This window comes from Barbatula barbatula, assembly GCF_947034865.1.
Source record: "Barbatula barbatula genome assembly, chromosome: 20".
Classification (NCBI taxonomy): Eukaryota; Metazoa; Chordata; class Actinopteri; order Cypriniformes; family Nemacheilidae; genus Barbatula; species Barbatula barbatula.
Window position 1 is genome coordinate 16,613,974 of NC_136783.1, and position 23,723 is coordinate 16,637,696.

At 39.0% G+C, this 23,723-nt stretch overlaps 1 protein-coding gene across 2 annotated transcripts in view; it reads left to right on the forward strand.

Moving 5' to 3' along the window:
- Window positions 1–3,152, forward strand: part of sipa1l2 (signal-induced proliferation-associated 1 like 2) — a 52,920-nt gene extending 49,768 nt beyond the window's left edge. For both annotated transcript variants that reach the window (XM_079482469.1, XM_079482468.1), the window contains 3 exons: window positions 1,447–1,549; window positions 1,627–1,708; window positions 1,792–3,152. In XM_079482469.1, the coding sequence (XP_079338595.1) occupies window positions 1,447–1,549; window positions 1,627–1,708; window positions 1,792–1,938 (332 nt within the window). In that variant the 3' untranslated portion in view covers window positions 1,939–3,152. The remainder of the gene's footprint in view (window positions 1–1,446; window positions 1,550–1,626; window positions 1,709–1,791) is intronic.
- Window positions 3,153–23,723: the final 20,571 nt, after the last annotated feature.

Genomic DNA, 23,723 nt, shown 5'->3' on the forward strand with positions numbered 1-23,723 from the left:
GTGCAATTACAGCTTTTCCCTCACCTTCAACCGGTCGCTGTGGAGACCACGGGTAAGTGCTACGGAGGGCACGGCACAGTATTTCTTGTATTAGGAATGTGTGGTAAGCACTGTGTTAGCATTCATGGGTTCGATTTTTACATACATGTTCAAATGTATCGTTTAAACACTCTGTAATGCATAAATATAATGAACAGGAGAATGCACCTCCAAGCTTCCTTGGGTTTGTTGACTCGATTGCCGGCAGGTCCTCGGAGAGGTACGCAAGACTTGGCAAGTAAAAAAAACGATTGAGCGCTTAGTCCCGTCTCAAAATAGTGACGAATGTGAGACCGTCGTTTTCGTGGTGGGAGAAATGATTAAGTTAGCTTGCGCCTCGGGTTGGGGTGCTAACTGGAGGGGGTGGGTGAAGTGACAGCCTTGGTTTCCATGCGCTTTGTGCGTGTTTTTGTTCGGCGCACTGATAATTATCCATCCATTCAATTCCAGCTCCATTGACACCCCTTGCTGTGAGACTGTTAATGAAATGAAATGAGAGCGGGGTGGGGGATGAGAGGGGGAGAGCTGACAAGTGTTAAGAGAGGTGAGAGCTACTCCTGCTCTTAAAGAAACGTTGAGAATGTTTCCAGCTCGGTGTCTTTGAAATAATGACAGGTCACCATCTTGAGAGATTCCTTAGGATATTATGAAATTTGTAATGGGTAGTTGCGATAGTAGCTCTCAATTATCTTTGATGGTTAATTATTTTCTGTATGAATCGGATGCTTATAGCAGTCTCTCTCTCTTCCGGTGGAGTTGGGTGTTCGTGTTTATCATGTACATGTAAAGATACTATAGTATAGACCGATGTAGATTATTTTGTTGCATACACGACAGAACAAAAGCGGCACATTTGCCAGTCCCTCCCCCTCCTCTCGAGACGCTTCCCACGGAAAGGTAAAGCCACACAACGGTGTATTTTCAGTCTTGAATTCCTAATGAGTGTGTAATGCCACACTCACCTGAAAGCGTGTGAACCCCCTCTCTCGCCTCCCCATTAACCCTTCCTTTCTCCTCGTTCGCTGCTCTCCACACTTAATTTACACCTTGCTTTGCGGAAGCTGGTTAACGGGGAGCTTTAACACCTTGGAAGGAGCCGAGAGGAAGATCGCATTTAATAAGCTTTCCTTCGAGTGTTGCTCGAAGCTGTACCCAGGGCATCAGCCTGCACCACGTCTGTCTGAAGCAATATGGAGAACCATGTGTCGCCAGTTTCCTTTTCCTGTTTGCCTCTGGGGGTTTCCTGATTGTCTTTCACGGTTTTAGGGTTGTGCAGATACCTGATAGGGAACAAAGCACTTGGAAGAGAAGTTTTTCTCAGATTTCTGAGAGGAAGTTGGTTTTGTAAAAGGTTTTATAAGCACAACACTCAATTCCTAATGACAGTTCCCCCCCCCTCCATTTTAGATCAGACGGCAACGTCCTTGAGTTCTCTAACTGAGGAAGAGCAAACCAAACAAGTTCTAGAGCTCTCCGAGGAGCTCAACAGAAGAGTAGCATCTGTGGCAGGGTAAGTGCTGTCTGTCCGTCTTGCAGTTTATGTATTCATCCATTTGTGTCTCATTGTGCACCTGTATGTCCAAACAGAGATGGTTCTCCAAATCTACTCACTGGGAAGGTTAATCAGCTGGAACTCATTCTTAGACAGCTTCAGTATGACCTACGGAAGGTAAGATCATCAAGGAGTAAAATCTCTCGCTCTTAGCAGCATTCACCAGTTATTTGTAATAACCGGTTTTGTTTTCTTCAAAGGAGCAACAAGACAAGGCTATGCTGCAAGAGCAAGTTCAGCATCTCCGACAGGACAACCTCCGACTGCACGAAGAGAGCCAGACTGCGGCGGCTCAACTGAGACGATTTACCGAACTCTTCCTGAACACTATAGACAAGAAACCTTGAGTTGATGTAGTTCACAATTTCCCCTCTCCTACTTAGCAACTGCGTAACCCAAGGATACCCAGTCCAGCAAGACAACAGAGAAACACTTTCAGCCTTTGAATGTGAACGTGTGCCGAGCTAACACGCTAAAAGCTAAGTCACATGGTTAGTTGGCGGCAGGACGTGAGAATGTGAAGGAGTGGAGAGTAATAAATTTAAACATATTTAAGATGTGATGTAAGGGGAGGAAGGGGGTTGTTTTCGGTCGATGGGTACGAACACGTGAAAGTGAATGTAATGCAATAAGCCGTGATTGCTTTCTAAATTATTTAGTTCCTTGGGCTTAACATCTTCAAGCTAGCATTGTAACTCAAGATCAATCCTGGCTTTGTGGCAGTCCACCTCACTTTGTCGAAATGTAGACCAGCCAGGTGCGACTTATCTTTGTGTCCAAAGTGTACTGTATATCTGTTTAAAATGAGTTTTGTAAGTAATCCATTGATACAAAAATGTTGTAGCAATAATTTTGCTTATGATGTGATCACAGAATTGTTCGATAAGATTAGCACTGAGTGTGATTTGGTTGTATTCAAACTTTTGTGTACAAAAAAACTAATCTTTTGTTTGCCTGATGTTGTCGGTGGTAAATTAATTGTCATTCAGTTCTTTTCATTTGTCCATATTACTGTCGGAATTCTCGCTTTTCAAAATCCACGCCTGGCACTCTTAACCACTAACTGCTGGCTTTTTTATCCCAGTATGTAAGAAACAACTTGTGGACCAGAACCCACAGACTAGCACCTGTAAACCACTTAAAAATAAGCCAAATTCTGCTTGTCGGTGTAAAGTACCTCAGAAAAGTGTCTTGTACTTTAGCCCTCTTATTTAAGCTTATTTAACCTAAGATTGTTATTTTAACGAAAATATTTTCCGTTTCTGCACTAAAAAAAAAAAGAGTAATGGCTCCATGTGGCAGTACTTTGTATACTTGTTTACCATGTCGGCAGTACTGTGTATAGCTTGGCTAAGAGATAACTGTAAACATAAAATGGTTGATTTCTGGGACTTTCAGATGTTCAGATGCTGCTAGAGGACAGTATGTTGTTTTTTAATGGCCTTTTAAAGATGTTTTTATTTCTTTGGAAATCTGTTTCGCTGAGGTTGGGATGAAAAGCTTACCTTTGTAAATAAAGTTTAGGATGTCAATAAAATAAGACTTGCGCCCTTTTGATGTGAAGTCTCTCTAAATGTCTTGAATATTTAAAACTGCCTTTTGTACTTTAAAAACTGTAGATTGTTACTGGTTTGTGTTAGTGATTAGGCATTGGAAAAGGTACAAGAGGACGACACGCCTGGACATCGCTCGAATTCTCCACCGTGGCGGTGGCATGAAAAACAATTAAGAACCCACTGACACGCTTTAAAAGATGTTTGTGACATGTTTTTAAGAAAGTGCTCTAGTGTTTTTCTTTATGAATTAAGAGTTTGAAAGCAGATATGATGGATGAAGAAAATCACAGGGGAATGAAATGTGCAATAGTCAATGACCCATTTCAGAAACTCGTGGTATTTTTGAATTCTCTGGGAAAAATCAATGCATCTTGTTTTTCTCGTCTTGTGATTGAGGAGAGGAGGAATGGCAGCGCTGACCTACATTCATGAGGTACCAGTAGAAAAATGTCAACCGTCGTAGGTGACCTGTGATGAATGGCATGCAGCAAGGTGCTTCGGTTGCTGTGGGACCTGAGAAAGGTGAAACACGGTTTGTGTGTGGAGCACGATGTTGATGGTCATTTCAAGATCTTCTGACAAATATTGCCCACCGTGTCCTTGCTCGGTCACAGACAGGGACAAATGTTCTTGTAAGAAGGTAAGATTCTCCATTTTTATGATTTGCCTGTATATGCACCATATAAACGGTTTCATTGGTACACGCCTTGCCTGAAGTAGACTTCTGAAGTGTTTGGTTATTTTATATTTAATTTATATTAATGTTAATTTATGTTCATATATTATTGCATATAGATTCAATTAAAACTTCTCAACAGCTATAGATTCTTTGAGGAGGTCTACCGGAAGTTAAGTTTGGGCCACATAACGTGTGTTTGCAGTTGCACTTTAAACCGTCTATAGATAACACAAAGGGTTTTGTTGGTACTAACATGTACAGTACGTTAGAATAAAAAAATTTTTTTTGTGAGGTATTGAAAGATTTTTAAATGAGATATTTAGAAAATAGAGAGCCCCCAGGTATTGTTTTATCATTGTCTGTACTTTTAAGTATTACAGGTCCTAAACAAGGTAAAAAGCTTTTTTTCGAGTCCACAAGTTTAAGAATGTCGGGATTGTTATTTATCTGTTTTGTTGCCGTGTTTGCATGTTCACTGTGTGTCACATTATTAACATCATTAAAAAATCACTGGCTGCCTTTCCTCGGGGTTCGGGTAAAGGTCAATGAATGTCAGCTGCGATTTGTGATGATTTTTATTCTTTAAACATGTTAGGCAAGTGCTGACTTTCTTGCTGTGAAAATTATGAGCATTGTAGTTGCTATTACTCAAAATGACCTGCAAATAAACGATTTCAACAGCGCAATGAAAAGATAAAAGCAGCCGAAACGCTGTCCCATTGCTCAGACCGCAAAACATCTGCTTTCGCTTGCAATCTGTTTGTTTTACACTGATTTCTGAAATGCGCTGCTTCATAGTTTGGTAATTCTGTGGTATTTTTTCATAGAAAAGTCTCAGCAAAAATGTTCATAGCCGACCGCAATTTACAGCCTAGGAAAAAACTGCTGAGTGACTCAATCCTAGAGCCTCTGGGAAAGAAATCAAACGCTTCGGTGATTACAAAGCTTCTGTGTTTGGCATCAAGATAAATGACAGATACGCATTCACAGATTGCAGTTATCCACACATTTAGTAGCTGCAGAGATCTCCGCTTCTTAGTGAGAGTTTGGAGTCAGCATAAATAAACATCAGCGCCACACCTTGTGTTACATGTCTTAAACCACGACAACACTGATTACAGACTGAAGTACCACATCAAACAGATTAATGGGCTTAGACTGGAGCACTAAAATGTTTGGATTATTAACAGGATGTCTATGATTTTATGTGTTGATTTGTATCTAATGTAGTGCTTTGACTAGGTCCAACCCTGATATTAAACAAGCTTTTTGAAAGAATATTAACAAAAAATTTGAATTTATAATTGAAGCTTGCGAAGCTCTATATAGCCAACCTGATCTCACGGGAATTCGTAACTATTTTACGAGGTAGCTAATTCATATGAATACTTACAAAGTGAATCATACAAAAACGCACGATTATTTATCAATACTGAGGCCCCGCCCCTAAACATAACGTCGCTGGCGTAAGAATTTATACAATTTAGCCACCTTGTAAAATAGTTACGAATGAGTTTATGTTGATTTAGCTGATACATTAACGTCAAAATTCACAATTATGGACATTGCAATCCAGATGAGATTTCCCTTAATGAGCTGAAGAATGGTAATTTACTATACTATACTAAGTACTATGTGCCACCAGCTCTGTCTAAATGGATACTAATTGAATCCTTGTTGTCTGTTCCTTTAACTGCAATTGAAGTGGGTGGATTTGCCTCATCAGCCTCTTGATGCTTACTCTCCTTTAGAGCCAGCGTGATCTGCATAGACTGGTAGCTGTGGAAGGAGGGACCCGGGGGAACCCTTTGCGGGTTCTGGAGAGCCTCAAGGCTCTGCTGTAGGTCCTCTCTGCACTTGTTACTAACAAGAAGCTGCAATAATAAGCTCTAGGGCATCAAAAGCTATTTGTAAGCTCAAATGCATCCACTACTCATTATCAGAGGTTGTTTGCTGCTTAATGTTAAATACAAGCTAATCTTTTTAAGCTCTTCCTGGATGACTTCAGGGAAAGCCAGAGAGGATCAAAGTTATGAATGTAGGGATTGTTTGCCCTAATAATTTCAACGCCAGTCTTCAAACTCCTTTGACTTCTTGACTTCATTTATGTTGAATCTTTATTTATGGCTTTGGAAGAAAACGTGTCGTACAGGAGGATTTTAGTTTAATCTACGAAGATGTGGATTTGTTTATATTTTATGAAAATGTTTCAGCTATTGTGTAGTCTTATAAAATAACTTATAAAACCTTACAAGTTTACATCACGTGTACTTTTTCAATATTTATGTAAGAAATAAGGTATGAGAGGCTGCGTATCATGAATAAATCACAGATGAAGGGGGTTGTTAGGCCAGACGCGAAACTTAAGCAACCCATTCACAGTGAGAGGATCCCAGTCGAGAAATTACCCATATATTCAAAACTCTGCCAGCAGTGTTCGAGCTAGAACTCTAAATATTTGGCACTGAGTCTGATAGCAAATCTCTATTGCGTGTACGCTGGAGCGCAGAAGCGTGTATAGAGCATTCAAATCTTGCCCAAGGCAGCTGAAGGTAACTTTGTTTGTCATCTCCTGGGGGTGACCTGGTTGCCTTGCCAACAAAGCATGTAATTGGAAATGAAGCGGTCGCAATGCCAAAAAGTCTTTGCTGATCAACTATTGTGTGATGTCTAAAACACACACACCGTGTTCTCAAAGCAAAGTGACTTTTAAACAAAATCTAGCTGTTTGTATTGTGCTAATGCCCCTCTTGGCTCCTCCATCCTTACATCATGAAAGTTTAAACTCCCAAAAAGCACTTTGTTGTATGTAAGTGCAGAATCTCTGTTAGAGTGGGGGCGAAGCTTGTCCAACAGGAAGTACAAAACTGATTCCAGTTTTCAGAGTACAGAAATGTGTCAATGGTTACTTTGTGAAAGGTGCTGACTCGCTCGCTCTTCTCCCGTGAGACAGTGCATGAGAAGCAGTGATGCTAGAAGCCCAGAAGTGCACAGCCCTACTCTAAAACTCTCTATGCCACTACATTACCAACATCTTGCCCCAACAGCCCTAAAAAATTATCACGTTATAAATCATGAAAATCCATTGCCTTCAGAAAAAATCCTTTCCTCCAATATTTGACTTTCTGTTCTGCTTAATGGTTGTGATACACTGTGATTTATATTTCAGCATCATGATACCTGCCTCATTTCATCATGAGAAATTTGTTGTGCAGCATTGTCGTCTCTGAACTTTATATGTCAGTTTGAATATTTCCGCAAATCAGAGCACACAGCAGCAAAGGTCACAGAGGAACAAGGCACATCTTTTTCCAAGCTGTCTTTCCTTACGGGATCGTTCTGTGTCACGTCCGTCTCCCCCTGATGAAAATACTGATGCATACTGAGATCTTTCTGAAATAAGTTATTAAACCGAAAGTCCTCTATCTTGCGTCCTTGTCTTCAGGAGAGAAGGACAACAAAGTCTAAAAGACATAAAAGAAGCAGGCAGTTTTCTTCGAAGTCATTGCTTTCTGTTTTGCCCCCAAGGTTCTAAATGACTGAGCCTTTGTTTGGGGAAAGGTGATCTTCAGAACAGTGGAAAATACTTCAATGAAAGATACATGAGTGCTATTTTAACCAAGGTTGCTCAATGAAAACACATGTCCTACCTGAGGAATATTGGATGCAGTCCTGCATGTCGGGGGCTTCAGGTAGTGTAAGGGCAGGTCTTATTGTTTTAATTGCTACTACATTTTGTTGTTCTGTTATATGTTCTTTTTATTTATTTGCATTAAAGATGTAGAAAGGCAGATGTATTAGAAAACATATGATTGGTTATACTCGTATACAAAGCACTATTTTTTGTTTACAACGCAACGAAATTAAGGAAATGCAATGTAGATATGTCCGACCACTGGAGGGCGGATGATCAGCTGGATTGTAAACCTACAGCTGGATATTAAACTGAATTGCTTCATTACTTTAAAGTCCAAGTTACATTTTTTTTTTCAGAATTCTTGATTTTGTAGACAGGTGGATATATGATGATATCTTTTTGGATTGACAATTGCTCTTATTGGTTAGATACATTGTGTCATGGCGTCAATGTTTTGCATTTACGGGCAGCTGTAGTTTGCACCTAAAGTATAGTGTAGCTCAGAGATTATGTTCTTTTGTAGGCCAACCCGGAAGTTAGTGCCAAACTAGTCAAACTTATCGCCGCATTCTTTGGCCAAGGCTGCCTAAGAGGCCATATATGACTGACAAGTAAAGCAACCAATCATGTTGTTCATGTTGTTTCCAGGCAGACACGCAAGTCTCCGGGAAATCCTGTCAAATTCAACCAATCAGATGACGACTTTGAACGTGCTGAAATGTTTCCGGAAAAATTTACCTTATGCATCAGACGTTTAGCCAACGGTCCGTGGACTAGTGTTCTACGAACTGTTTCTCTCGACCGGAAGCCTATGTATTTTTCCCATAGACTTTTGTAAGATCGCAAAAAATAAGCTCTACCAAAGTTTTCTCACGTTCAAATGTTTTGTCTATTAAGATCTTCTTTACTTTTGAAGCCTTTATACAATCGGCAGAAGTAAAAAGCTAACATGAGGTAATGGACAGACTACACTAAGGTTGCCCGATATCAACATCACTGCCACTAAGCCTCTGACAACACTTTTATTTTAGAGATCTGTGCCCCATGTTGCATTATTTGTGAGATTCATATGCCCCATGATGTCTAACATCCCCGCCAAAGGATGTGGTCGCTTTTAGAAACTTGTTAGCAAAGGCCATTTTTATGACACGATAAAGCTTAAAAAAAATCACGAGCGGGTTATAACTGTCGTGTCTTATGTCATAGATAGTTAACCAGTCAATTTACCCAAAACCTACTGACTTTGGGGCGAAGGGAACCAGAAGTTATCAAATGCTAACTTGCTTCCGGGGTTTGCATACAAAAATGTCAAAAACAGGGAATGAAAGTTGTGATGGTGTTTTACTTCCTATTGTGATGTATATGTATGAGAAGAAATGTGGTAGCGAGGGGAAGGAAAGGTTAATGTTTGATTAAAAATGATAAAAGCATGTGAATGACATAAAAATGACATGCATAGATAAATCATCCATGAAACAAAACTGCTATATTCCATAAAAATAAGAACTGTCAGTCTGGATTTCAATACCAGAGGCCCGAGTAAAACATTCAAAGGGAATATTTACAGATCTCAGAATGCCATCTATCCCATTGGGAAAACATTGTATTGCTACTGCTTGAGGTTTCCATGGCATTTACATTTAGTAGTATCTTCCCTCTTCAATCCGTGTCTCTTTATTGTAAAGGGCGACTTCCATCCGCTCAGCGGGACACCAGATTTAATTGCTTCCTTCGTCCTGCATTCTGTTTTGTGCTGTTGTCACATTCCTGTTTCGCCAGTGGTGAGAACATTTATCAAGTGCATTTATTTATATTGTTTACACAGGCCGGCCCACTGTGCACATTCTGAGACACTCCAGCTGAGGCCCATGAAAAATCTGCATTTCTGTTTTGTTAATGCTTTGCTGAGAGTTTTGTGAAAAGCTTCAGGCAGTTCCTCCCTCTTCAATGGGGAGCGCTCCGTTGGCCGGCTTTGTGATAAGGCAAACAGCCGTCATTTGCATAAAAGAGAATTTACATACGCAAACTCACTGTAATGTCTGACTTTGAGACCCTCAACCGACCACGGCACAATATTAGTCTTTGCGTGAATAGAAAGATGACTCCAGCTCACCATGGTCTTTATTCACAACTCTATTCCTTTCTTAAAACAATAGGATGAATCAAAGAAAGACAGGGCCACAAACATTGTGGGAGAGCCAGCGAAATCCAGCAGTATCTGTGGGGTATCCAAGCATGACGGAGATAAGGCACATCTGTATGCATTGAGGTGGACAGAGACATATGATGCCTGATAGAAAACATCTCTGTTACTGGTGCCGTGTCTCGGCACAGCAGCGGGGTCTGAGTTCCCACTGATTTACAGGTTCAGGCGCAAACCGAAGCCACAGCGCTACGCGAAAGCAATGAGACTGACAGCCACTAACACAGACGCGGTATGATGTTGCCGGAGGGTGAAGTAACAGTCCCTTATAGGGCCGCTGTATGAGATCGAATGCCGCAAGAAGAAGAGCAGAGATAGAGATATTGACAGGCTTGAAGACTGTCTTATCAAAACTGCCTCGTGAGAAATCATAATCTGTGTCCCGAGGGTACTGAAAAACACTTTGGCTGGATAGCATTTAGAGAGATGTTTTTGAGCATTGCTGGATGATGCTAAAAGCCAATGCGTAACTTGACATGGCTTTGGTTTTGTTGGGGGCCCTAGAGGGAATCTGTGCTCTTTTTTCACATTTTCGGTGCTAATTGATAGGGAAGGAAATCTGTGGAATGGATTTTAATGTGAGAAATTGAGTTAAATGGAGCCTGGAGTACTACACTATAAATAGTGGCTAAAAATAATCAAAAAAGCTGAATATTAAAGCGAACATAATAGGGTTTGTATGAAGGGACATTTAATGTAATTTCAAACCTATATGACTTTGTTTCTTCTACAGAACACACAAAAAAAATATTCAAAAACAAATTAGTATCCAAATAACATTGGCCCCCAATACGGACACTAAACATTTCTCAAAATATCATCTTTTGTATTCAACAGAAGAAAGAAAGTCATATAGGTATTGAACGAAATGAGGTTGAATAAAGAATGACACATTCAATGTTTTGGAGTGAACTAGCCTTTAAGACGAGGAATGTGCATTAAAGGGATAGTCCTTCCAAAAGAAAATCCAAATTCTGTCATGAATTTCCTCATCCGTTCCAAAGTTGTTCTATACATTTCTTTGAACGATTGAACACAAAGAAAGATATTTGGATGAATGTTAGCAACTGACATTTCTGGGGCACCATTGAGTACCATAGAAGAAAAACATTTGTACTCAAAATTGAATATACTCTACCCAAAATGAACATTCTGTCATGAATTACTCACCCTCAAGTAGTTCCAATGTGTATTAACGTCTTTGTTTTGTTGAACACAAAAGAAGATATTTTGAAGAATGTAGGACAGCAAACAGTTTTCTCAGTTGTCAACATTCTTCCAAATATATTTATTTGTGTTCAACAAAACAAAGACGTTAATACACATTGGAACTACTTGAGGGTGAGTAATTCATGACAGAATGTTCAATTTGGGTAGAGTATATTCAATTTTGAGTACATTTAATACACAATATGAATATGGTGTGTACATTTTGTGAAATTTTGTTTAGCCTACACATCGCTCATTCCATGCTCTTCAGTCCACCCCAAAATCAGATCATAGTGTTCATCTCAAAACGACATGATGCTTAGCCTCCCCTAAATGTAGGGACTGGCTTATATATATGCATGCTGAATCTGATATAACACAACACTCCTGTAATGAAATGAGGCAGGAGAGGCAGGTGGTGAATCTACATATTGACATTAATGTTTCATGAACAGGCCCGAGGAAAGGGCAAAGATACATTACCATAAGCTTTCCACAACTATCACCCTGGTGTGACGTTCCTCTGAGACGACTTTCTTATTTTAGAAGTTGTTATCACTCGTCTGTTGAGACAAACTCCTTTGAAATTCAGTTCATTTCAGCCAAATTAAATTGAAACCAGTTTCGGTGAATTCCACTTTAATACACAGCAGCGAAATTCCATCTGCAGACCATCAGCCTTCCAATCCATCACAGAGGAGGGACAGACATTTTTTTGGAAATAGATAAGGGTGAACATTTGGTACCCAAAGAGAAGAACCGTGCATTTAAAATGCAAATTGCCAGCCAGCAGGCTCCAATGGCACGGTTGCCTTAAAGAGTAAATTGAGGAGAGGGGAGAAAGAGAGAGAGAGAGTTGGCGGTAAAGACATCGCAGCACAAACCGTTATTGATAGTGTCAGAGTGACCCCTTCTGGTATGGAGGCTATTAGTTGAACATCAAATCCCATGGGCAAAATTCCACCTGGGGATCTTACCTCAGCATTGGCCCGGACACACAGAAACATGCATTATATGTGCTTTTACAGCTCTGATCCATTTCGCTGTATGTTATAGCGAGAAAGCAACCAGAGACTGCTGATCATTAGCAGATGGTGCTAATTCAGCTCTCTGGGGCCTGCGGGTCATGCGCGCAGGCGGCTCGCCATTCTTGCAACGCAGGCAGATTTCTGGACGGTATATTCATTATCTGGGTCAGAAACATATTTTTATTACACTGCTCGGCTGTGATGGCGAATAAAACAATATTCAATCATGTCATATAGTGGTTTGATTTGTATACGTTGATTTACTTTATATATGATAAACAGACAGACAGACAGAAATCACACGCATCTTCCAAATCATGCATTTGACATATTTATCAAACACCCTTGTATATTACACTAAGGTTGGGAATAAAGACATGCTCACAATCCAATGTTAAATTTCGCAGGATATGACCGCAGTGAAACGGACCAGTATTTTGAAAGAGCAGAACAGGAAAGATCCACTCCTCTCTGTAAGTACACTGTTAACGATTTGCTTGTATTTTTACAGTAACTTACTGGCAGCACGGTTGCCAGTAAGTTACTGTATTTTGATTTACAGTGCTGTACTGTAATAGATTACTACAGTACAAAAAAATATTGCTGTATAGATACAACACAGTACTTTACTGTATTTTTACTATATTTTTACTGCAATTTACTGTAATACCTATATTGACAAATTACTATTTAATTCGTATTGGCAATAATTACAAATATTATTATATATTTTAGCTAGTTTGGATATAAATCTGTAGTTATTAATATTATAAAACTGCTATACTTGACATTATGAATCAAAAGGCAATCCAGGCAAATTTTTTATTGAATCATTTCATTGAAACAAAAAGTATTAAAACATTTAAAACAGTATTGAAGAATGATGTATTACATTAACAACATATAATGACTATGTACAGTAGTCAACATTTAAAGTGGATCAAAAAGGCGAGAACAATACCTATTCTTGTAACTTTTTTGACCCACTTCAAATGTTGACTACTATATATATTACAACATTTAAGTGAGCAAAAATATTCATACATTACATATCAAAACAAACAATAGCAACAAAGTGACAGGATTCATCTAACACTGGCAAAGAAAACACTGGTCTGTAGTTAAAATGTTCCATTCAAACTGAGTGTCGTGTGTAAGAGTGTTGTGTGCGGGTGTGTGAGAGTGTTGTGTGGGGCTGTGTGAGAGTGTTGTGTGTGGCTGTGTGAGAGTGTTGTGTGTGGCTGTGTGAGAGTGTTGGTGTTTGGGTGAGTGACAGTGTTGTGTGTGGCTGTGTGAGAGTGTTGTGTGGGGCTGTGTGAGAGGGTTGTGTGTGTGTGTGAGAGTGTTGTGTGCGGGTGTGTGAGAGTGTTGTGTGGGGCTGTGTGAGAGGGTTGTGTGTGTGTGTGAGAGTGTTGTGTGCGGGTGTGTGAGAGTGTTGTGTGGGGCTGTGTGAGAGGGTTGTGTGTGTGTGTATGAGAGTGTTGTGTGCGGGTGTGTGAGAGTGTTGTGTGTGTGTGTGAGAGTGTTGTGTGGTGCTGTGTGAGAGTGTTGTGTGGGGCTGTGTTAGAGTGTTGTGTGTGTGTGAGAGTGTTGTGTGTGGCTGTGTGAGAGTGGTGTGTTTGGGTGTGTAAGAGTGTTGTGTGGGGCTGTGTGAGAGTGTTGTGTGTGAGAGTGTTGTGTGGGGCTGTGTGAGAGTGTTGTGTGTGAGAGTGTTGTGTGGGGCTGTGTGAGAGGGTTGTGTGTGTGTGTATGAGAGTGTTGTGTGCGGGTGTGTGAGAGTGTTGTGTGTGTGTGTGAGAGTGTTGTGTGGTGCTGTGTGAGAGTGTTGTGTGGGGCTGTGTTAGAGTGTTGTGTGTGTGTGTGTGTGTGTGAGAGTGTTGTGTGTGGCTTTGTGAGAGTGTTGTGTGTGGGTGTGTAAGAGTGTTGTGTGGTGCTGTGTGAGAGTGTTGTGTGGTGCTGTGTGAGAGTGTTGTGTGGTGCTGTGTGAGAGTGTTGTGTGCGGGTGTGTGAGAGTGTTGTGTGGTGCTGTGTGAGAGTGTTGTGTGGGTGTGGGTATTTTTGTCGAGAAACTACATGACTTGCAGTTGTAACTGGACATCCTGGGATGACTTGCTTGGTTTAAAAATGACCAAATCCAGCCAAAATATCAATGGTGAGACTGTAAAGCCAAAAATAACAAAATCTGTTAGCCATTGAAATAAGTACAAATTGTGAAGTAAATGGTGAAAGAAAATTCATTAACACTTTACTATAAGGTTTTATTCCATAACATTTATTAATGGTTTAGATAATATGAACTAACAATGAACAATATATTTTTCAACATTAATAATATTTGAGAATTCATTATGAATTAACTAATGTGAACAGCGATAAATTGATTGATTTAAAAATGTATTGCCAAATGTTAAAATGTATTAACATCCTATGTTAACAAATATAACCTTATTGTAAGTGTTACTAAAAAGTCAGAAGTAAAACCAGAAACAAATTTGAATAAAAGTTGTATTATATATACATGGTGAATACTTACAGAAACTCATAAGCCCAGGGTGCAAAAGTGGACCAAACTGTGACGTTAGAGCTGTAAGAAGAAATATATAATGATATGTTACTTGCTGAAATTTAGAAACCATTCTGTTTATTATATACGCTTAAGATAGTCAATCAAAAATGTAGCAAAATGATCATTTAAATGTTTTCCCCTGTATACATTAACATTAAGAGTTCAAATATTTGGGATTGCATTTTCTATACCGTTGGTGTAGCGAAAGTCAATGTGTTTTTGGAAATGCATTTAAAGCTGATCGCGCTCCTCTTTCCGTACAGCGTCATTACGTAAAGGCGGAGTCAGCAGCGCTCTTTAGCAAAGTACGAGCATTGATTTGAGGTGTTGGAAGCAATATCGCTACAAATATGTTGTCATACAAAACTTTTTGGCCAACTGAATGTAAAACACTCTAAAGAACATCATATCTGCTTCTGCGGATATACCGTAAATACAGAAATAAGCGCCGCAAACACATTTATAAATCTGTTAGTAATGAAATCTGTATGGATCGCACTCATCACAGTTAAATATGACGTTTCATTTTGTGTGAAGCAGTTTGGTAGCTGTGTGGGCTACTTCACAGTGACTTTGTTATTTCGTATGAGATTTATTTAGGAGGAATCTTAGTTGAATTGGTCAAAGATTATTTTATTTGAACACAAACGCGAGTTTATCTATTACCAAATAAAAGTCGGTTTACCTAGCTTGCCATTATAAACGAACTTCAACTATTTGACAGAAAATAAACTCACCAAAACCCTCATAAATGGTTGAAATAATCCTATATTCATTAAGTGAGATGTGTAAAACGGGTTTAAGCAGTGGGCTGACTTAGTTTAATTTCTGAGGTAGAAGCAACGTTTGTTGGCGACCATATCTCTCTCATTCCACGTTTAAAACAACACTGTGACAAACTGTTGTGCAAAATACAAAAACAAAATATTTTTTTGTATGAAACACATAAAATAAACAAAACTAAAAACTTACCAAACTGCCAGAAATCGATTATCCTCCTCCAGCTGCAGCCAGGATGTGCTCTGTGTGATTTGACGTGATGACGTTGTGGCACACTTTCGTTACACGTTACAGCAAAGCTACAGCGAGGTTACAGCGAGACCAAAATTTACTGTAAAAGTTTCCCGCTCAATGAAAATTACCCAGAATGCATTATGAGCTGCAGTATTTTACCGTAATATACAGATGCAGTATTGTACTGTGGATTTTTACAGTAATGTGCTGCTAATCTACAGCGACATCTAACAGTGTAGGTCAGGAGCTTTTCTGCAGTTCTCTTCCAGCCACCGACATACTTTTCCTAGACATTTAGTTCATATCTTTTCTTAAGTGCTTTTGTGTGCAATAGTGATGGTCCCTGGAGACCTGTTCTCACTGTTTCCTGCCTGCATGACCACAGACTGCTATGAGTCGCTTATGGTCCAGTTCTGCAACCCCACATATAAATATATTCTAATATAAAAATGTATAGTCTGTACTGTTCTATTATAGTCTATAGATATTTTTATTTATAGATAATATGTCTATTTCATTCTATCTAGTCAGTAAATAATATAATATAAAATCTAAATAATGTAAATATAAAAATAGATATCATTCATTTGTGTTCTATCCTTATTTCCATAGTCAAAATGTATTATTCATAGATCATATGTCCTGTTCTATTCTATTCTGTTCTACTCTACTGTATTGCATTCTACTAGGGATTTAACAATATCACTGTACGATAACACCTCGGTATAAAGTATTTACAATATTTATTGCAATGTTTAAAATGACAAATGATGACTTGGTAACATATCCTCTAAACATTACTGTTGTATGAGATGGGTGAAATTACCCAAAAAAATACCTTTTATAAAATAAAACCATTGCACCAGATTGACCTTGCCAAAGGTAACATCTATTATTTATATATAGTCATGTGACCACGATAATATAGAGACAAAGTGGCCATTGCGATATTGATAATATTGTTGCATCACTATATTCTACTCTACTCTACTTTACTCTACATCAGTGGCGGCCGGCCAATAGAGGGCGCTAGGGCGCCGCCCCCCTTAAGCCACAAAAAAAAAAAATTAAAACAATTAAAACAAAAATAGTAATAATAATGAGAAAAACATCAGTATGTCAATATTTGTGTGTTTTAAATATGGAATGCACCCAGTAATACATGTAAAATATGATACAAAATCATATTTGCAACCTTTCCTCTGCCTGTCTGACCGCTTCATCAGCTCTGGGGCGATAGAGAAAGCGCCCCAAGGAGGCGGGTCTATGTAGCAGTTAAGCCAATTGCTAATTTAAGATATGAATGTATGACATAAAATTTAGCCAATCAGCGTTCTTAAATAGAATCCAAGAAGGGCGATCATTTTATCGCCCCAAGCCCTGATAGAATAAGGACTGGGCTCTAGGGGCGCCATTTTTACTAAACGACAATGGCGAGCGCGGACGTTACTCCTCCAAGACCCAACCCTAACTCGGTGAAATCTCTCCTCCAAGATCCGTTTGAGAGGAGAACTTTGTCGGAGAAAGTTCGGGTGAAAGAGCTGGGCCCAGATCAACCTGACCTCTCAATCAAACAGCAGGCTAGCGAAAAAGGGAAGCAGTATATGCGCGGCTTCTCCCGTAGCTTCACACACACACACACACGTTTCTTTGTATATAGTTGACCTTAGCATAAAAATCATTCAGTTATATATGGTACTCTAAAAAATGTTAATAGTGTGTTTGCTAATATTACTGTATATATGTTTTGTATCAATTAATTGTTGCAGTTCTGGAGCACATTAACAATTAGTTAAATTTAGTTTGATCATAAAATACTTTATGCTATTCTTCCAGTCAAAGGTTTGAGTTCAGCCACTTGATATCCATTTCTATATTATACATCCTTTATACAGTGTAAGAATTCCTATAAACTTTATAATAATTTAATGTTATTGTCCACTTTCCACTCTGTTCTGACAGCATGCATATTGTGTTGCCTATTTACTACCAATGGCACCAACAGCCTTTCCAAAAGATGTTACTTATATGTAGAAATAGTCAATTGTTTACAAGTTCAGTTTAAATGCAAATAAAAGGCTTGTGTTTGTGCATCATGATGTTTATGTTTTTGTGTACGAATGCCTCAACTTTTTAATATTGGCATTAAATAATTACTGACTATTTCACTGAGCACTGCTGTCCTGCAGTTTGTGTTAAATTTTATTGCGATGGTTACGGAAACAAAAAAGTATGGCACAGCCCCACCGAGAATATTTTTCACCAGCCGCCACTGCTCTACATAGTCATTAGATTTTTTTTATTTATATTTAAATAAAATGTATATATACATTTTATTTATATAAATCATGATTAATCGCATCCCGAATAAAGTTTGTGTTTAGACAATATACTGTATATCTGTGTACTGTGCATATTGATTTTTTTATGTTACTGTGTACTAATTTCCATATTCTGTTCTGTTCTGGTCTGTTCTGTTCTAGCTTTATTTTTGGAATATAATGTGTGTGACTTGGCACCCTTTTTTAAATTACTTTTTAAAAGATCTTGCATTGTGACAAATGTATATTTAAAAGTACAAATATTCACGTGGTCTCAGTCAAAACAACTGCTCGGATAATATTTATGAAAACAGGAAATACTTTTTAAAATCATGTTTTATATTCCATGGTATGTCACGCTGCAGGACATGTCAACATTTCAGTCAAGTATTTCATGTCAGCCACTCATAAATAGTAGTGCTGTGGGAGGGAAGCCATATGGTATTCTCAAGGAAAACATGACATATTGGGATTCAAACACACGCAGTCATAATGGCTTTGCTTTACAGATCCTCGGGGGCTTGTATTACACGTTATTAGAAATCTATGAAACCATATGAAATAAGATATTTAGGAATCAATAAAATGATTTCTGCGACCTTCTACTTTCGATATTTGCTTGAGTAGCTCAGGTCAGAAAAATATAAGAATTTATGTTCATGTCTAAATGTTTTATAAGTAAGTCTCTTAATGTATGTCAATTCTTTGTGATTATGACTATAAAAGCATGAGCAGGTTCTTTAAAAAAAAATCCGGTTTACAAATATATATACTTTTTATATAGTCTCTCATATTTTTTATACAAATCTACAGATTGTGCATCTAATTGTATCCTCTGGATATGAGCCGGTCAACAAAAATATGTCAAGGGTCATTTTTCTGTTTATATGACCCCAGGGTCACAGCCATCTGGTAATTTAAAGGGTTCATTCAAGGGTTCTTCATTTATTTCCACCAAATAATCTTACAATAAAATGACTGCATGTGTCTAAAATATAAAACAATCTATATAATCATCTCCCTTGGATTTCATCTTATCAACCCAACAGGCCAAAAATTGAGAGCTCTGTACCTGATGTACGAGCTATGAACTCTCCAGGCAATAATGACTCTGTGGATACGATAGAGGCAAAGGCGCATTTGCCCTTGTTGATATTCAGGAAACCTGGCATGCATGTGACTCTCTTCTATTTTTGAAAAGTGTTTTTTGAAGTGTTGGAAAAGTACTCATGTTAAATTCCTCATCCCCACGGCCCTCGCCACCATCTGTGATTCAGCCTCACTCCCTCTCTCCCACTCATTTACTCTGTCCGTATCGCTGTCCCATTGAGAGAATGTGACATCTGGAGTTGTGCTCTTGTCTTGTTGTGTTCTAATAGAACATGCTGTTCAGGACTCTGTTCTCCATCCTGAATTTCATTCTCTTTGACTTCGATTAATAGATCTCAGTGAAGAGCCGTCTCTCCAGGTAACCTCTCTAGATGTGACCGTGATTACCCAAACAGCTATTTACATGTGTTTCCTTCTCACGTTTCTTCATAATAACATATGTGCACTTCATGTAGTCTTCATACATATTTCAGGTTTTAAACACTGTAATTGTGTGTGTGATAAATGTGTTGGAATTGTATATGAAAGGGATCCGTCTGGTGGCTTTTGACTGGGAATGTCCACGCTGCTCTTTATCATACTATGAAGTTAATGGCTTTATTTCACATGAATGAACTTTGAATGGTCTTTTTATCTTATTGAACTTTTAAAGGGGCGATGCAACGGTGTTTCATGCATTCTGACTTATTTACAATGTTAACAGTGCTTCTCATCCTTAACATGGTCAACTTGTCAAAAAGCTATTTGGACGTATGATGTAGTATTTCTGTGCTCGATACTTCCCCTCAGCGTTCCTACAGGTTTTGGAAAGGTTTTTTCGAACATGAAAATCTGTTTCGTAACAACTTTTCCGAACCCCGGAACTGTCTGGGTTACGGCCACTTTAACCATCTTCCTAAATCCCCCAAATCTCTGAAAATGAGTCTTTGCCACGTGCATAAACTGACATGTGAAGCCTTTTGGGATTATATTTAATCTTTGTGTACTTGTGTATTGGCAGATTTATAATGACAGAAGGTTGTTTCCTAACATTCAAACATTTGAAGGGTCGTCATCTCAATATGACCTCAGGTTGAATGCCAAATTTCCCTCTTTACTCAAGAGTCTTAAAAACGGGCATTACCACTGAATATTCCATTATCTTAAACATGATAATCGCAGAACTCTTTCCTCTTTCTGTCTCGTGTCTCTTTTTCTTACTCACCTCCCCCACTGTTTTCCTTAAATTCAATACATTTCAGCACAGGGAGTCACATGGAAAGCAGTTTTCATTACATGGTAATGATCTCTGTTTGAAAATCACATCTGTGTGTGCTTGTGTGTGTGTTGAATGTGTGTGTGTGCGTGCATAAATTGAATTTAAGATTGAGCTTGTGTGTGCGGACTCTCACCGAGCCTGTTCCAGAAATTCATTTATCCCCATCGCCGTGTGAGTGTGGATAAGGTGATGCTGGCTAGTTTGAAGAAGACTCCCTTGAAAACTCTAAGCCCCTTTTCTGAGGATTACCCACGGTGCTCTGGAACACTCCGCAATGCATGTGGAGGCAGTGAGGGACCAGCTATAAGTTTAATTAGAAACATCGGGGGGGGGTTCACCAGGCTATCTGGAGAAAAATGAAACACATTTTAGCCGTGGTGCAAACAGACAATCCACTGTCACAATGCAGGGACTTCAAACACAAACAGGAGAGACACGCTGGTAAGGTTTCAGCTCCATTTGAATCTCCGAGGTGATGGAAATCGTGTTTCAGCTGTGCGGCAAATATAAATCAGTCTTTGACTTCAGTGAGCGTAATGATTCTTGGCAATAGTGTGATTAATGTAATTAATCACAGATAATCACGAGAAACAACTTGGTCGTTTTCCACAAGCTTCATTCGTCACAAACACAAAATTAAACTCCTTTGATTTTCGGAAGCAAGTGAGCAGCTTTGTGCTAATAACGTTTGATCAAGTTTCACAAATTTGGCCTTTAGGGGTTTATTCAAATTTTCCAGGGACTGCAATCTCGCCTCTTCATAACACGAGAAGCTTTGGAATTGTGGCGAGTTGTGCTCCTGAGGTGCCGAGCAGAATGTTTCATAATTACCTATAAAATCTCATCCGTGGTGCTCGCAGAAAAACACTCTGATTGTTTTTTGTTAAGAAAAAACCCGGGGCATCAACAGGAAGAGGAAATTGGTTATCGCCATGTATGCTTTCGTAATTTGGATGTCAGGTGTTTTTATAAACACGCCCACATGCACACGCTCACAAGAACACAACCACGACTTTCTGTCAATTTGTCACTATGGATTTGTATCCGCGAAACCATATAAGAGAGAAAACATACTTCACACGTGATGCATCGCTATTCACATCTCAAAGATTACCAGAGTGGAAACCAGCTCAAAGTTTGATTCGTTGGAAATTGACATTTATTATGTTTGATGACCAAATGCACGGGTGGCAGACATCATCATCGCTATTCTTATCTCCCGCTGAGAGTAATAGGCAATTCAGATTCAAAAGGAATCCGGGCTTCGCTCATCAGGGTTTGTTATTGAACAGTTTTCAGAGATGTGCAGTGCACTCTTTGCCGGATTGATGTGTTGTACTCATTTACGGAGGTTTTGAAGAGTTTCTCATTCCAGATCTGCTGAATGCTTGCAAATTTGGAACTGCTGAGGAGCACGAGCAGGTTCTGAATGAAACGCAATAAACAGACATGTTACGATAATTGTTTTTAAATAAGGGTGTTTATTTGTGGCCTTCTCTCGCTCTCGCTCTCTCCGATTCTCTTGCTTCACATCCTTCCAGGTTACTACAGTGTTCAGTGTAGTGGAATACTGACTCAGGCCAATTAACCATCACCTCACCTCCTCCATTCCCCCAAAACTTTTAACCTCAACCTGCTAAAAATAGCCCAGCACTTTATCAGACATGCTAAAGCGTAAATGGCTCTCCATTGGACATCATAAATGATGCAGGCAGTGGATTTATAGCTTGTAAGCATTAGCTATTAGTTCATGGAAAATGTAGCCATGGGAAATCTAAAACACAGACATCTATGTTCAGGGTTATAGGAGGGTGGGAAACCGTTTTCTTCTCTTTTTCTGTATTACCAATTTGTTTGCTTGTTCGACCGAGGCTATGAAGTCTGCCAAGATGTTTCGAGGAGCTTGACATACTACTTTTTTTTTACCTCTGAGATGCTACAGTAGGCGTATGTTCATAATACTTATCTATTATTATAAATACTAGTAAACATCATGGATTTAAAGTGATAGTTCGCCCAAAAACGAGAATTCTGTCATTTGTTATTTCAAACCTGTATGACTTTCTTCTGCGGAGCACAAAAACAATTTTAAGAAACTTGGTAACTGAACAGCCCCGGCACCCATTCACTTCTGTTGAATGGACACAAAACCAATGCAAGTGAATGGGTGCCAGTAAATAACATTCTTCAAAATACCTCATTCTGACAAAGTCATACAGATGTGAAATGAGAATTTTAGTTTTGCATAAACTATCGCTTTATTGTCCCTCAACGTACGTAAATATAGTGAATATATAGGAACAGCTTGTTGTTTATTTTTTGTGCTGCTAGTCTTAGACTAAATATACTGTTGACATGAATTATATTGTAAGATAAATAATCATTATAACTGGAGGGGCAATGAAAACAGGAACTAGAATATCATAGATATTGTGAGATGAGTTCTTTTGACCTGAGCCAGTAATTCAACATCAAGCACCCAAACTCCCTAGCAACATGGTGACATGGTGACAACCAATGAAAAAAAAAATTAAACTAGTTTTATATTGCATTATATATCAAGATGACGTACGTTTCCTTCTAAATTGCACTGAATTTGCAGCTTACAAAAACAAACACTCCCCAACTAAATGTCTGAAAATACCCTCCCTGACCGTAAACATGACCGGCCCCGGTCCGGTGACGCACTGTAGACATCAGACACTGTTAAACAACGTAAACAAATTCACGAGGAAATATGATTCATACAGCGCGACTGTCAAACAGAGAAGGACATTATTCTCACAGGGAGCTTGACTAACCTTGCCTGTACACCAGGTCACTCCTGCAGGGCCCGAGTTGGCCCTCAAATAACGCGTTCCACACCCCGTTCCCATGCAGCCTGTTCTAGATGTGACAAAGTTAGATCTTTCGTCTCTAATGCTTTAAAATGAGATAGGGCTACTTTGTCAAATTAGCCCTATAAAGAGCGCATAGAATGATGCTTGCCGTGGGGAATGTCGGGGTTAAAAGTGCAATAACAGCTCTGGGTGGATACGTTTGGTTGCCTTTGAAACATTGCTTCAACCGAGTTGATGATTCAGATGTTCATCTGCTGAAAATATTTAGTCCTTTACGGTCCGATTGTCCTGGCTGCAGACCAAGAGAAACAAAGTTCATGAACTGACCGTACATCAGTACAGTACGTTTGTCCATCTCCAGAAGAATTCAAATGAAAGATGGTATCACTACTAAAGCAAACCCTGCACCTGTGGTGCTCAACTGGTTTTGCTGCGGGATCAGAATTTTATTAGACATGTGGCATCAGCTTCAATTGACTTATTGCTTTTATAAAACACATTTAAAACATAAAGGACACAAATCTTATCTATATCTAGAATGCAGTGCCTTTAATTAACTCATTGGTGGTATTTTGAGTATTTTATTAAATCATTTATATATTGTCTTTTACTCCGTTGCACTCATTCCTACCAGCTCTTTATTTGCTGCAGGTGTGCCATCGTGTATATAGGAAACTCTCCCAGTAGGATTTAACCTGGCTTGTTGGGATA